This window comes from Chrysemys picta, chromosome 6 (genome assembly GCF_011386835.1).
Source record: "Chrysemys picta bellii isolate R12L10 chromosome 6, ASM1138683v2, whole genome shotgun sequence".
Lineage (NCBI taxonomy): Eukaryota > Metazoa > Chordata > Testudines > Emydidae > Chrysemys > Chrysemys picta.
In genome coordinates this window covers 1,831,625-1,846,354 of record NC_088796.1, presented here as the reverse complement: position 1 = coordinate 1,846,354, position 14,730 = coordinate 1,831,625, and the positions used below count along the sequence as shown (strand labels likewise).

Genomic DNA, 14,730 nt, shown 5'->3' with positions numbered 1-14,730 from the left:
GCCGTCTGGCCGGGGAGGGCTCCAGCCAGGCTGCTGAGAGGCCGTGGGGATCAGGGCCGGCTCCAGGCACCAGCTTAACAAGCAGGTGTTTGGGGCGGCCAAGGGAGAGGAGCGGCACCTGTGGCAATTCGGGGGCGGCAGGTCCCTCGCTCCCTCTAGGAGCGAAGGACCTGCCGCTGAACTGCCGCCGCCGATCGCGGCTTTTTTTTTTTTTTCCAATTGCCGCCGCCGATCGCGACTTTTTTTTTTTCTTTTTTTCTTGGGGCTGCAGAAATGCTGGAGGCGGCCCTGGTGGGGGAGTCCTGCTGCAATGAACAGCTTCCCACCCACGGTGTCCCCGGGGGGGGCAGGCGCGTGGATCTGATCCCGGCTCCTGGCCCTGCTCCCCGTGCAGGAGCAGCAGAGACCAGGAACACCGTTCTCCCCACGGCCCAGTGGGGCTGACTGGTCTGCACTCGCCCTCCCCACGGCGGCCCTGAGCGTGTGAACGGAGTAAATGTACCTGAGCACGTGGGGCCTGATCCTGAGAGGGGCTGATCCTTGCAGACCCCCTGCCCCCTGCTCTTGTGGGCGCCCAGCATGGTTCAGACTCAGCCCATAATACTCAGTGGCGTCTGCCTGGTTCCAGTGACCCCCAATACTCTGCTCTCCTTTACCCACAGGAAAATGTAAAATACCCAGAACCTGGGACCCCAGATTGCAGTTTGCCTCCAAGAGGCCGTTCTACGCCCCGGGTGACTCGGTGACACTGAGCTGCTCTGAGGGGTATCAGCCATCACCGCCTGTGATCGAATGTGTCAGAAATGGGAACCAGTCTGTCTGGAGTGAGACACCCACCTGCCAGGGTAAGTGTGAGACCCCCCAAGTCACCGTGGTCACAGGGGCCGGGCCGGCAGCCAGACCCCGTGACACTTTGGTATCTCCGGAGCCAGGTGGATTCTCACCCCATAAACCCTCTGGTTCGTTTTGGCATTTCAGCCTCTCGTATGGGGACCTAAACCCTGCTGGAATTGCAGGGGCCTTGAGCCAGACCCCAACTCCCCCCCACCCAGGCCCTGGGCCCAGGGGTCAATAAGGAAGGGCAGGACCAGCCCAGAGACTCCCTGTCACCAGCGTGTCCATGTTCCTCGCCTTTCCCCAGCCCTTTGCTGTGCTGGTTTCTCCCGCGCTCCCTTTGGCTCAGCTCTGCCCCAGGATCACCCCGGGGCGGCCAGCGGCACCTTTCACCAGAACAGGATTTGCAGAGACTGGACATTTCTTTCCCTCCAGGGGTTTGTATGACGGCAGGAAACTGGCCCCCGTCGGTCTCTGCTGCCTCCGCACAGACAGAGTTTGCCGTTGGCGAGAGGATTCTGGTGACCTGTCGCCAGGAACAGTACGAGGGGCGCCCGGCTTGGGTGCAGTGTATGGAGACGGCTGGACGCGTGGAGTGGGACACGAGCAATGTGAGCTGTGTGGGTGAGTTCTGCACAGACGGGCGGCAGGACGGGCTGGGGGCAGAATCCAAATCCTGGGACACCGAGAGCCTCCAAGGGGGCCCCACAACTTCCTGGGGGCGTCTTTATGTCTTAAGTGTTCAGCTCAGACCTTCTGAAGGGCGTGAAGTGACAGCAACAGCGAGTGTGTGGGGCAAAGCAGCCTGCGTGGAGGGGAGTGTGGTGAGGTTCTAGGCTGTGGTGGAGGGGTGTGAGGGGAGGTCAGCGCCTGTACATAACAGTGTGTATCAGTGTGTGGGTTCATGGGTAAGGCCTGTTGTGATTATTTATTTGTATTACTGTCACGGAGTCCCCGGGCGATGCTCTGGAACTGCTCCCCACAAAGCCAGTCAGGACTCTGGGGAGCCTCCTCTCCCTTGGAGCAGACTGTCTTCAGGGCAAGAAGCTCACATGGCTTCACCTTCCTGGGTCTGACCTTGGAGCATTCAGCATCCTCTGCCCCTCCGTGTGCTTCCCCCAGCGAGTCCACCCTGGCGGGGTCCTGGGGAAGCCAGAGGGTCCTGCACCCCCACTTCACAGTCAGGCGTGACTCTCAGCCAGCCAGTAATACAGAGGTTTATTAGATGACAGGAACACAGTCTAAACTGGAGCTTGTAGGTACCGAGAACAGGACCCCTCAGCCGGGTCCATTTTGGGGGGCAGTGAGCCAGACAACGACCTCTGCACTTCACTCCTCTTCCCCAGCTAGTTCCAAACTGACTCACCCTCCAGCCCCTCCTCCTCTGGGCTTTGTTCCTTTCCAGGGCCAGGAGATCACCTGATCTCTTTGTTCTCCAACACCTTTAGCATCCCCTTCCAGTGGGAAAGGGTCCCGGCCATTAGTTGCCAGGAGACAGAGTATTGGCCATTTATGTGCACTGGCCTTTATCCCACCACCTAGAGACTTAAGAAATGCATAGGGGAAACTGAGGCATCCCTATAGTATTCAGAGGAAACATTAAGAACTGTCCCACTTCGTCACAATTACCAGTAGCCCTTAGGGACCCCAGCGATGACCCCAGACCCCCTGGTGCTAGGCGCTGTACAAATTGTGGACAGACAGACAGCTCCTTGGGGCAGGGACTGACAGTCTAATGTGGGGACTGGAATCTCGCCCTTTTCTAATGGCCCCAAACCTGATTGTTCTCCCAACAGAAAAGTGCCGCAAACCCAGCTGGGCCTCAGCTCTGCGGTTCGAACCGGACAAGACGTATTATAGCTGGGAGGAGTCAGTGACCCTGAGCTGCCCTGAGGGGTTCGAACCCTCACAGCCCGTGATCAGATGTACCGGACAGGGGAACCGGAGTGTCTGGAATCAGACTGCTGCCTGCCTGGGTAAGTGTGAACCCCCGACATGGGTCACTGTGATCCCAGGGGCCTGGCCTGGTGCCGGATGCTCCGTGACCCTTCGATACTGTAGGGAGGAAGGAATTGCTGTCCCAGATCAGAGCAATGGCCCAGCTCAGGCGCTGGGGGACGTGCCGTACAGGGCCCTAGGCAGAGAGACAGAGCTCGGGGGCAGGGGGAGCTGAGGCTCTGTTCTACTGAGACTCCCAGAGCCGCCCCTCGGAGCCGGAGTTGCAGCCTCTGTCGCTGTGCCAGTCCCTCGGACACTGTGGGGGTGGGGCCATTTATGGTGCAACTTTTTAACAGTGGGGGTGATTCCCCAGGGGAACAGCCCCCCCGGGACAGGGTGGGGTCTCTGACACATGGAGCATTTACATTGAGAGTGGCTGCTGCCTTTCCAAAGATTCGCTCTGATCTCCCTTGCAGATGTAGAGCGCTGTGAGTTAAACCAGCCCTCGGAGACCGCAGCAGGGAAAGCGCTGCCGTGTGTTCACACTGTCAGCTGCAAGCGCACTGGTGTGGCCACATTTGCGGCATTGGGAGTGGAGCATTATGGGCAGCTATCCCACAGAGCACCTCTTCCCATTCTGGCGCTGTGGCTTGTGGGGGGGGGGCGGGAGGGTACAGGGCATTCTGGGTCCTGTCCAGGGCCGGCTCCAGGCACCAGTTGAGCAAACTGGTGCTTGGGGCGGCAGATTGTTGGAGGCGGCATTCGGCCCAATCCTAGGGCGGCACGGCCGCTTTTTTTTTTTGCTTTGCCATTCTGGCCGCCCCGTTTTTTTTGTTTTTTTTTTGCTTGGGGCAGCCAAAAAGCCAGAGCCAGCCCTGGTCCTGTCCCAATGCTCTGTGATGCATCGCTTCGCATCCCAGCAATCCCTGTGCTTCCATCCACACTTGGCGCCATCTTTCAACGTTTTTTGTACTGCGCGCTCTGTCTTGCCTTTCGGTCTGCGGGAATGGATCCTGAACTTGTGAGGAATATGCTGATGGGTCTCGCCAGCACGTCACAAATTGCAGTCGAGTTACTCCTTAAGCTACAAAGTGACAGTGAAGAGTCTGACGGTGATGTCGACTTGCATAATGCTTATGACACGAGATTGCTTGTGGCATTCACAGACATGCTCACCACCGTGGAACGCCGCTTTTGGGCTCGGGAAACAAGCACTGAGTGGTGGGATCACATCGTCATGGAAGTCTGGGATGATGAGCAGTGGCTGCAGAACTTTCGGATGAGAAAAGCCACTTTCATGGGACTGTGTGAGGAGCTTGCCCCCACCCTGCAGCACAAGGACACGAGATTGAGAGCTGCCCTGCCGGTGGAGAAGCGGGTGGCTATTGCAATCTGGAAGCTGGCAACTCCAGACAGCTACTGATCGGTCGCTAACCAGTTTGGAGTGGGAAAATCAACCATTGGAATCGTGTTGATGCAAGTTTGCAGGGCCATTAATCGCATCCTGCTCAGAAGAACCGTGACTCTGGGTAACGTGCAGGACATTGTGGATGGCTTTGCACAAATGGGTTTCTCTAACGGCGGAGGGGCGATAGATGGGACGCATATTCCAATTCTGGCACCAGACCATGAGCCTCCGAGTACGTTAATCGGAAGGGGTATTTCTCTATGGTTCTCCAGGCGCTTGTGGATCACCATGGGCGTTTCATTGACATTAACGCAGGCTGGCCCGGAAAGGTGCATGGCACATGCATTTTTCGGATCACAGGCCTGTTCAGGAAGCTGCAGGCCGGGACTTTTTTCCCAGACCAGAAGATCACGGTAGGGGAAGTCGAAATGCCCATTGTGATCCTTGGAAACCCTGCTTACCCTTTAATGCCGTGGCTCATGAAACCCTACACAGGGAGCCTTTACAGCAGCAAGGAGCGGTTCAACAACAGGCTGAGCCGGTGCAGAATGACTGTGGAGTGTGCTTTTAGCTGTTTAAAGGGCTGCTGGTGCTGTCTGTATGGGAAGCTGGACCTGGCCGATGACAGAATCCCCAGGGTTATAGCCGCGTGCTGTACCCTTGTCACGGAGTAGGGGGGAGTCAGGGCCCTGCACCCTCACTTCCTGCGATTCACCGTGACTCTCAGCCAGCCAGTAACACAGAAGGTTTATTAGACGACAGGGACACAGTCTAAACCAGAGCTTGTAGGTACAACCAGGACCCGTCAGCCAGGTCCCTCTGGGGGAGCAAGGATCTTAGACTTGGGGTTCCCTGCGTCTTCCCAGCCAGCCCAAAACTGAAACCAAAACCCCCTCCCGCAGGCTCTCTCCCCTCCTTCCCTCCCCCTCTCCCTTTGTCCAGTTTCCCAGACAAAGGTGTCACCTGGCCCCACCCCCTTCCTGGCTCAGGTTACAGGCTCAGGTTCCCATCCCTCAATTAAAGTCATCCCCTGCTCTCCCATCCCCAATGCAGACAGTCCCAGTAAAACTAGACGACATTCCCAGGTCAATCCGTCCCGCTCCCTAGTGTGTCACATCTCTCCCCCCTTGGAGACTGAACTGAGCGGGGTCACTCTGACCAGTGACCGGGGGAAGTTCAGGGCCCCCTCTCCGGGACAACGCGTCCGCTATCAGGTTGTCACTTCCCTTCCCATGGACCACGTCCATGTCCTAATCCTGAAGGAGCAGGCTCCATCTCAGAAGCTTGGCGTTGGCTCCTTTCATCTGGTGCAGCCAGGTCAGGGGAGAGTGGTTGGTGTGCACGGTGAAGTGTCGCCCAAAGAGATATGGCTCTAGTTTCTTGAGGGCCCACACCATGGCCAGGCATTCCTTCTCGATGGCCGCGTAGTTCTGCTCCCGGGGTAGCAACTTCTTACTCAGGTACACGATGGGGTGTCTCTCCCCTTTTCATCCTCCTGCATTAACACCACCCCCAGTCCCGTGTCTGAGGCATCGGTGAACACCATAAAGGGCTTGTCAAAGTCTGGGTTTGCCAGAACTGGGCCACTGACCAGAGCCTCCTTCAGCGCCCGGAGAGCCTCCTGGCACTCCTTGGTCCAGACCACCTTGTCTGGCTTCCCCTTCTTGCACAGCTCAGTGATGGGGGCGGCTATGGAGCTAAAGCGAGGCACAAACCTTCGATAGTACCCTGCCATCCCAATAAAGGCTTGGACCTGCTTTTTGGTTTGCGGAGCGGGTCAGTCTCTGATCACCTCCACTTTGGCTGGTTCCGGCTTTAGGCAGGCGCTTCCCACCCGGTGGCCTAGGTAGGATACTTCAGCCATCCCCACCTTGCACTTCTCCGGTTTTACGGTCAGCCCAGCCTTCTGGAGTCGGTCCAGCACTTGTCTAACCTGGGACATGTGGTCCTCCCAGGTCTGGCTAAAGACACAGATGTCATCGATATACGCCACGGCAAAACTCTCCATCCCCCTCAGTAGCTGATCCACGAGGCGCTGGGAGGTGGCCGGCGCTCCCTTGAGGCCGAAGGGCAGGGTCAGGAACTCATAGAGCCCCAGCGGGGTGATAAAGGCCGATTTCAGCCTGGCATCTGCATCCAGCTCTGCCGAATCCCACATTTCTTCCACAAGCACCGGAGCAGGGCTGACATGAAGTTGGACCTTGGTCTGTCAGGACTTCCTTGGGGAACCCCACTCGGCTGAAAATGGTCAGCAGCGCATCTGCCACAGTGTCTGCTTCGATGGACGATAAGGGCACTGCCTCGGGGTAGCGGGTGGCGAAATCTACCACCACCAAAATGTATTTCTTCCCTGACCGGGTCGTCTTGCTGAGAGGCCCCACTATGTCCATGGCCACCTTCTGGAAAGGCTCCTCTATGATGGGCAAAGGTCTCAAAGCCGTTTTCCCCTTGTCCCGGGCCTTCCCCACCCTCTGACAGGGGTCACAGGATCGGCAGTACTGCCGGACATTGGTAAAGACCCCAGGCCAGTAAAAGCTCCGTAGCAGCCTCTGCTGGGTACGCCAGGTTCCCTGGTGCCCTGAGAGGGGAATGTCATGGACTCGGTACAGCAGCTGGCGGCGATACTTCTGGGGTACCACCAGCTGCCTCCTGATCCCCCCTGACTCCATTTCCCCTGGGGGAGCCCATTCTCGGTACAGGAACCCCTTCTCCCACAGGAACCTTTTCCGGCCACCTCTCCCCATGGTCTGTACCGCACTGAGGTCGGCCAGGTCCCTTATCTTCCGCAAGGAGGGATCTTTCTGCACCTCGGCCTGGAACTCAGCAGCTGGGACAGGGATGGCCACCTGCTCTTTCTCGCCGGCTGGGTCTGAAGCCGCAGCCTCCCTGAGCCGTGCCCCTGGGCGTTCCCTCCCCACCAGGTTAGGGTCCTGCAACGTACCCTCCCCGAGGTCAAGATGCAGTGTCCCTTGCAGGCTCGGGCTACGAGTCACGACCAGGGCACCCTGGGGGTTGCTTGGCCAGTCCTCCAGGTCCCCCCCCCATTTAAGAGCTCAGTGGGCAAATGATGGTGCACCCCCACTTCCTTGGGGCCCTCCTTGGCCCCCCATTTCAGATGTACCCTCGCCACGGGCACCTTAAATGGAGTCCCGCCCACCCCCGTCAGGGTTAGTTAGGTGTTGGGCATTACCTGATCTGGAGCTACCACCTCGGGCCGGGCCAGTGTCACCTCAGCACCTGTGTCCCAGTATCCATTGACCTTCCTCCCGTCCACCTCCAGGGGAACAAGGCACTCGCTCCGCAGGGACCGCCCCGCGCCCACCCTATAAACCGAGAACCTTGAGTCCAGGGCATCCAGCCCTCCAGAGGAGCTGGCCTGGAGCCCTCCTCACTCCTGAGCAGTTGGTAAGCTGCCAGCCCCCCTTCCCTGGGAAGGCTGCCTCTCGCCCGGCTGGGTCTCTACCCAGTTAACCCTGTGTAATCGCTCCCTGAAACCGTCCCTCGCTGACTCTTCAGCACGCCTGGTCCCCGTCAATCCCCCTTTGTTTTACTGCTCCCTAGTCACTTACTGCAGGAAGCGCCGTCCACAGGGTGCAGTAGATCCCACCTCTGCCACCAGTTGTCATGGAGTGTGCGGGAGTCAGCGCCCTGCACCCTCACTTCCTGTGATTCACCGTGACTCTCAGCCAGACAGTACAAAAGAAGGTTTATTAGACGACAGGAACACAGTCCCAAGCAGGGCTTGTAGGTACAACCAGGACCCCTGTGACGGAGCAGGGAGCAGGGCAGATTTGACCTGGGAATGTTGCAGGGGGATTGTAGTGAGGAGGGGGGACTACCTGAGCTGTAACCTGAGCCAGGAACGGGGGTGGGGAGAATTAACACCTTCTGCCCGGGAGACTGAACAAAGGAGAGGAGCAGCAGGAGGAGTTTTGAGGTTAGTTTCGGTTTGGGCTGGGTGGTGCAACGCAGGGAACCCCAAGCTGGGGTCTAAGCTCCCTGAACCTCCCAGAGGGACCTAATTGAGGGGGTCTGATCGTACCTACACGCTCTGCTTGAGACTGTGTTCCTGTCCTTAAATAAACCTGCTGCTTTACTGGCTGGTTAAGAGTCGCAGTGAATCTCGGGAAGAGGGGTGCAGGGCCCTGACTCCCGCACACTCCGCAACAACCCCTCAGTCAGGTTCCTCTGGGGGACAAAGATCTTAGACCCCAGACTTGGGGTTCCCTGCCTCTTCGCTGCCAGCCCAAAACTGAAACCAAAACCCCTCCCGCAGGCTCTCTCCCCCTTCTTCTCTCCCCCTCTCCTTTTGTCCAGTTTCCCCGGGCAAAGGTGTCACCTGGCCCCACCCCCTTCCTGGCTCAGGTTACAGCTCAGGTTCTGTCCCTTAATTAAAGTCATCCCCTGCTCTCCCATCCCCCATGCAGACAGTCCAGTAAAACTAGACGACATTCCCAGGTCAATCCGCCCCGCTCCCTACTGCGTCACAACCCTCCTTAACATTTGTGAAGGGAAGGGTGAAAGATTCACTCAGGCATGGACCATGGAGGTTCAATACCTGGAGGCTGAATTTGAACAGCCAGAGAGCAGGGCTATTAGAGGGGCCCAGCGCGGGGCTGCAAGGATCAGGGATGCCTTGAGGGAGCAATTTGAGGCTGAAAGCCACCGGTAATGTCTGGTGCTCTTCACGGGAGCGAAGTGCAGTGGTTCCAATGCTAATAGGCATCTGTGTTTGCTACATATGATGCACTGCCTTGCAGTGCCTGTTGCTTTCCTGGGCTACGGGATCTTTTACGTTATGCAATAATAAAGAACGTTTTCAAAGCAAAAAAATCCATTTAATGAAAAGAAACACAACTGCTGGGGAAACAGAAAGGGCAGGACACATCTGTGTTGTGTGGGAGGAGGGAAGGGGGTGGGTAGGGAACGGGACAATCACAGATTTGCGTGTGTCCTGTTATCATTTCTGTCTGGAGTGCCGTGCAATGAGTGCTGCACTTCAGGCTGGCTGTACTGCATGGTGATGGGGGTTGAGTCAGTGGGTAAGGGTTGTAGTTTGCAGGGCTGGGTGGTGAAGCTACAGGTGTTGGAGGCAGCTGGTGTCGGTAAGAACCCGGATGTTGGGGGAAGTGGGTTGGTGGTGACATGGGAACACAAGGGAAAGAGTTTTGGGACAAGGGCTGTGGGGCGGGGGGGGGGGGCAGATCTGCTCCGTCTGCAGGGCCGTGAGCGCCTGTATCAAGTCCGCTTGGCGCTCCATAATGCTTACAAGCCACTCTGTGGCTTGTTGCTGGTGATCCGCATTCTGCTGGCGGAGCCTCCTTTCAGTCTCCCGCCACTCCTGCACTTTTTGATTTTCTCTTTGGTTCTTCGCAACACTTCCTGATTCTTTAGAGTCTTTCGGCCGTTGATAACAAGGATGGCTGGGATCTCAAGGTTGCATCTGTAAAGCCAAAATGCAACACTTAACAGAGGCAGCATTGTTCACACCAGACAGAGCAATGATTCGCCCGTACGTAAAGACAAGTACAGTCTACACAATAGCAGAATTTGCCCATCCCAGCGAGCGCACATAACCCATGGGAGCCCCAAAATGGTGAGTAAGCACAGGGGCAAGGGGGACTGATTGTTTCAGGGCGATAGTGTCCTCTGGGGTTGGTTCTGTGCCTTGGGGAGAGCCAACAGCTGAAGGGGGCCCCTATACTGAGCACTGTCCCCACATTTTCCACAGGATGAGTGTGACAATGCGGTTCTGGCGGGACCCAACTGAGAGTGCCAGTTCACGACAAATTACTAAAACAGGGCAGTTACAGCCCAAGGCTGGGGTTTTTCCACCTCTAAGGCAAACCAAACCAGCCAATCTAAGAGGACTTTGGTCTCACCCCACTGGCTAACCACAAGTCACACAAGCAATTCCCTTAGACACTCCAGTTTCCCAGTATCACCACCAGTGCCACTCGTTATGGGGACAAATGATTATGAAAACCAATACCCCAGTAAAAGAAAAAGGTTCTCTCGATCCCAAAGGACCAAGCCCCAGACCCAGGTCAATATACAACTCAGATCTTTCCCACAAATCACGCTGTTGCCAATCCTTTAGAATCTAAAATCTAAAGATTTATGCATAAAAGGAAAAAGATAGAGATGAGAGTTAGAATTGGTTAAATGGAATCAATTACATACAGTAATGGCAAAGTTCTTGGTTCAGGCTTGCAGCAGCGATAGATAAAACTGCAGGTTCAAATCAAGTCTCTGGAATACATCCCCCGCTGGGATGCGTCATCAGTCCTTTGTGTAGAGCTTCAGTTTGTAGCAAAGTCCCTCCAGAGGTAAGAAGCAGGATTGAAGACCAGATGGAGATGAGGCATCAGCCTTTTATAGTCTTTTCCAGGTGTAAGAACACCTCTTTGTCCTCACTGTGGAAAATTACAGCAAAATGGAGTCTGGAGTCACATGGGCCAGTCCCTGCATACTTTGCTGACTTACAAGGTGTACTTGCCTTCTCTGCATGGGTCCATTGTATAGCTGATGGTCCTTAATGGGCCATCAAGCAGGCTAGGCCGAGCTGACACCAACTTGTCTGGGATGTCCCCCAGAAGCATAGCATAAGTTTGAAATACAGACAGTCTAGAGCCAATATTCATAACTTCAACTACAAAAGTGATACACACATATAGACAGCATAATCATAACCAACAAACCATAACCTTGTCTTAGACACCTCATTTGCCCCCCTTTATACACGATTTGGTGCCACTACAGGACCTTGGTTGCAACCATGTTCTATATGGTCCCAGTTCAAGTCAATAACGTGACACCCACACTGAACAATTTCCTTCCCAAAATAAAAGCCGCTTACCAGGCACCTCCTCCGCTGTTTGTTCTTCCCCAAGCACCGTCCGCTGCGACTAGCTACCTTCCTCCTGGCTTGAGAACAGCTCCTTGCTGCATGCATCTATGGATGCTGGGCTGTCCTCTGGGTCCCCCTCCTCCACAGCACGCTCACTCCTGCTTTCCTCCTCCTGCCTTGTGGAACTCTGTACTGCTTACGGCCCCTGAAGTGTCCATGGTGGTCTTCGGAGTGGAGGTGGGGTTGCCCCCAAGTATCGTGTCCAGCTCTTTGTAGAAATGGCAGGTTGCGGGGGCAGCGCCGGAGCGGCGGTTTGCCTCGCGGGCTTTGCGGTAGGCATTCCGCAGCTCCTTCACTTTAACCCTGCACTGCTGTGCATCCCGGTCATGGCTCCTTTCTATCATGTCCCTTGATATCTGCCCATAGGAATCGTAATTCCTATGGCTGGAGCACAGCTGGGACTGGACAGCTTCCTCCCCCCAAACACTGATGAGTCCAGCACCTCGCCATTGCTCCATACTGGGGCTCGCCTGGCGCGTGGAGGCATGGTCACCTGGAAAGATGCGCTGAGAGCACTCCACGCCTGGCTGAGCAAACAGGAAGGGGATTTTCAAAATTCCCAGAGAATTTAAAGGGCCGGTCTGATGGTTGGTCACCTGAGGGCAGGGCAGTAGAGTTCAAAGTGATGACCAGAGTGGCTAGAACAGGCATTTTGGGACACTTCTGGAGGCCAATCAGAGCGCATTAACAGACCAGGGCATTCACACTGATGCTGGGGCATTTCAGCCAAGGCGCAGCGAGCATTACACTTCTCGTGGAGGTGGCTTACCAGGAGTGCTCCAGCCGGGGAGTCCGGGTGCTCTACGTGTCTTGCCAGTGTGGACACGTGGTGAGTCAGGGCGCCCGGGGCTGATTTAATGCGCTCTAACTTGCAAGTGTAGACAAGGCCTAATTCAACCACCAGTTACTGAGGGCTAGTCTACACTACCCACCGGATCGGCAGATAGTGATCTATCTATTGGGGATTGATTTATCGCGTGTAGTGTAGACGCGATTGTGACAATGTGGTTCTGGCGGAACCCAACTGAGAGCGCCAACTCAGGACAAATTGCTAAAACAGGGCAGTTACAGCCCAAGGCTGGGGTTTTTCCACCTCTAAGGCAAACCAAACCAGCCAGACTAGGAGGACTTTGGTCTCATCCCACTGGCTAACCGCAAGTCTCACAAGCAATCTCCTTAGACACTCCAGTTTCCCAGTATTACCACCAGTGCCACACGTTATGGGGACAAATGGTTATGAAAACCAATACCCCAGTAAAAGAAAAAGGTTCTCCTGATCCCAAAGGACCAAGCCCCAGACCCAGGTCAATATACAAGTCAGATCTTACCCACAAATCACGCTGTTGCCAATCCTTTAGAATCTAAAATCTAAAGGTTTATTCATAAAAGGAAAAAGATAGAGATGAGAGCTAGAATTGGTTAAATGGAATCAATTACATACAGTAATCGCAAAGTTCTTGGTTCAGGCTTGCAGCAGCGATGGAATAAACTGCAGGTTCAAATCAAGTCTCTGGAATACATCCCCAGCTGGGATGGGTCATTCAGTCCTTTGTTCAGAGCTTAAGTTTGTAGCAAAGTCCCTCCAGAGGTAAGAAGCAGGATTGAAGACAAGATGGAGATGAGGCATCAGCCTTATATAGTCTTTTCCAGGTGTAATAACACCTCTTTGTTCTTACTGTGGAAAATTACAGCAAAATGGAGTCTGGAGTCACATGGGCCAGTCCCTGCATACTTTGCTGAGTTACAAGGCGTATCTGCCTTCTCTCAATGGGTCCATTGTATAGCTGATGGTCCTTAATGGGCCATCAAGCAGGCTAGGCAGAGCTAATCTCAGCTTGTCTGGGATGTCACCCAGAAGCATAGCATAAGTTTGCCATATAGACAGTATAGAGCCAATATTCATAACTTCAACTACAAAACTGATACACACATATAGACAGCATAATCATAACCAGTAAACCATAACCTTGTCCTAGACACCCCATTTGACCCCCTTTATACAAGATTTGGGTGCCACTACAGGACCTTGGTTGCAACAATGATCTATACGGTCCCAGTTTATGTCAAATTCAACCACCAGTTACTGAGGGCTAGTCTACACTACCCACCGGATCGGCAGGTAGTGATCTATCTATTGGGGATTGATTTATCGCGTGTAGTGTAGACGCGATAAATTGATCCCCGATCACTCTCCCGTCGACTGCTGAACTCCAGCTTGGCGAGAAGCGGAAGCAAAGTCAATGGGGGAGCCGCGGCCGTCGATCCCGCGCCGCGAGGACGCGAAGTTAGTAATTCTAAGTCGATCTAAGATACATCGACTTCGGCTACGCTAGTCTCGTGGCTGAAGTTGCGTATCTTAGATTGATCCCCCTCAGTGTAGACCAGGCCTCAGAGCAACAGAGTCGCTGACGGAAGGGGAGAAGATCCACCCTGCAGGTGGGTCTCTGGCCTGGGCTAGGCAATAGGTCAGACGGGATGGTCAGAATGGGCCCTTCTAGCCTGGACACCCAGGAAAATACGTCCTCCCCCCGCGACTCAGTGGGGCTGACTCGCCTACCCTCACCTCACTCCCCCCACCCCCCTGAGGACGTGTGAATCCTGTAGAGAGAAACGGGGGAGACAGACCTGATCACAGAGGAGCTGATCCCGGCAACCCCTACTACAGTGTGGGTGCCCAGCGTGGCTCAGGATCAGGCCCATAATGGCTGGGGGAAGCCGCATGATTCAATAACCCTCAAGAGTCTCCCCTTATTTCTTTGATACACAGAAAAATGTGAAATACCAAAACCCTGGGACTCCAGACTGCAGTTTACCCCCGAGGGGCCATTCTACGCCCTGGGTGACTCGGTGACACTGAGCTGCCCTGAGGGGTATCGGCCGTCACCGCCTGTGATCGAATGTGTCAGAAAGGGGAGCCAGTCTGTCTGGAGTGAGACACCCACCTGCCGGGGTAAGTGCGGGACCCCCTGAGTCACCGCGGGCACAGGGCCAGGCCGGCAGCCAGACCCCGTGACACTTTGGTATCTCCGGAGCCAGGTGAATTCTCGCCCCGTAAACCCTCTGGTTCGTTTGGGCCTCTCAGCCTCTCGTATGTGGACCTAAACCCTGCTGGAATTGCAGGGGCCCTGAGCCAGACCCCAACCCCCCCTCTCCCCCAGGCCTTGGGCCCAGGGGCCAATAAGGAAGGGCAGGACCAGCCCAGAGTCTCCCTGTCACCAGCGTGTCCGTGTTCCTCGCCTTTCCCCAGCCCTTTGCTGTGCTGGTTTCTCCCGGGCTCCCTTTGGCTCAACTCTGCCCCAGGATCGCCCGGGGGCGGCCAGCGGCACCTGTCACCAGAACAGGATTTGCAGAGACTGGACATTTCTTTCCCTCCAGGGGTTTGTACGACGGCAGGAAACTGGCCCCCATCGCTCTCTGCTGCCTCCACACGGACAGAGTTTGCCGTTGGCGAGAGGGTTTGGGTGACCTGTCGCCAGGAGCAGTACGAGGGGAACCCGGCTTGGGTGCAGTGTACGGAGACGGCTGGGCGCGTGGAGTGGGACACGAGCAATGTGAGCTGTGTGGGTGAGTTCTGCACAGACAGGCGGCCGGACGGGCTGGGGGCAGAATCCAAATCCTGGGACACCGAGAGCCTCCAAGG

The 14,730-nt window shown here is 55.6% G+C and overlaps 1 protein-coding gene across 3 annotated transcripts in view; it reads left to right on the top strand.

The window, feature by feature from the left end:
• LOC101946009 (receptor-type tyrosine-protein phosphatase kappa-like) overlaps window positions 1–14,730 on the top strand; it is a 134,553-nt gene that overhangs the window by 51,528 nt on the left and 68,295 nt on the right. For 2 of the 3 annotated variants that reach the window (XM_065598601.1, XM_065598600.1), the window contains exons 4-8: window positions 663–845; window positions 1,270–1,458; window positions 2,631–2,810; window positions 13,858–14,040; window positions 14,466–14,654. In XM_065598601.1, the coding sequence (XP_065454673.1) occupies window positions 663–845; window positions 1,270–1,458; window positions 2,631–2,810; window positions 13,858–14,040; window positions 14,466–14,654 (924 nt within the window). The remainder of the gene's footprint in view (window positions 1–662; window positions 846–1,269; window positions 1,459–2,630; window positions 2,811–13,857; window positions 14,041–14,465; window positions 14,655–14,730) is intronic. The other variant, XM_065598602.1, reaches the window with a different exon arrangement.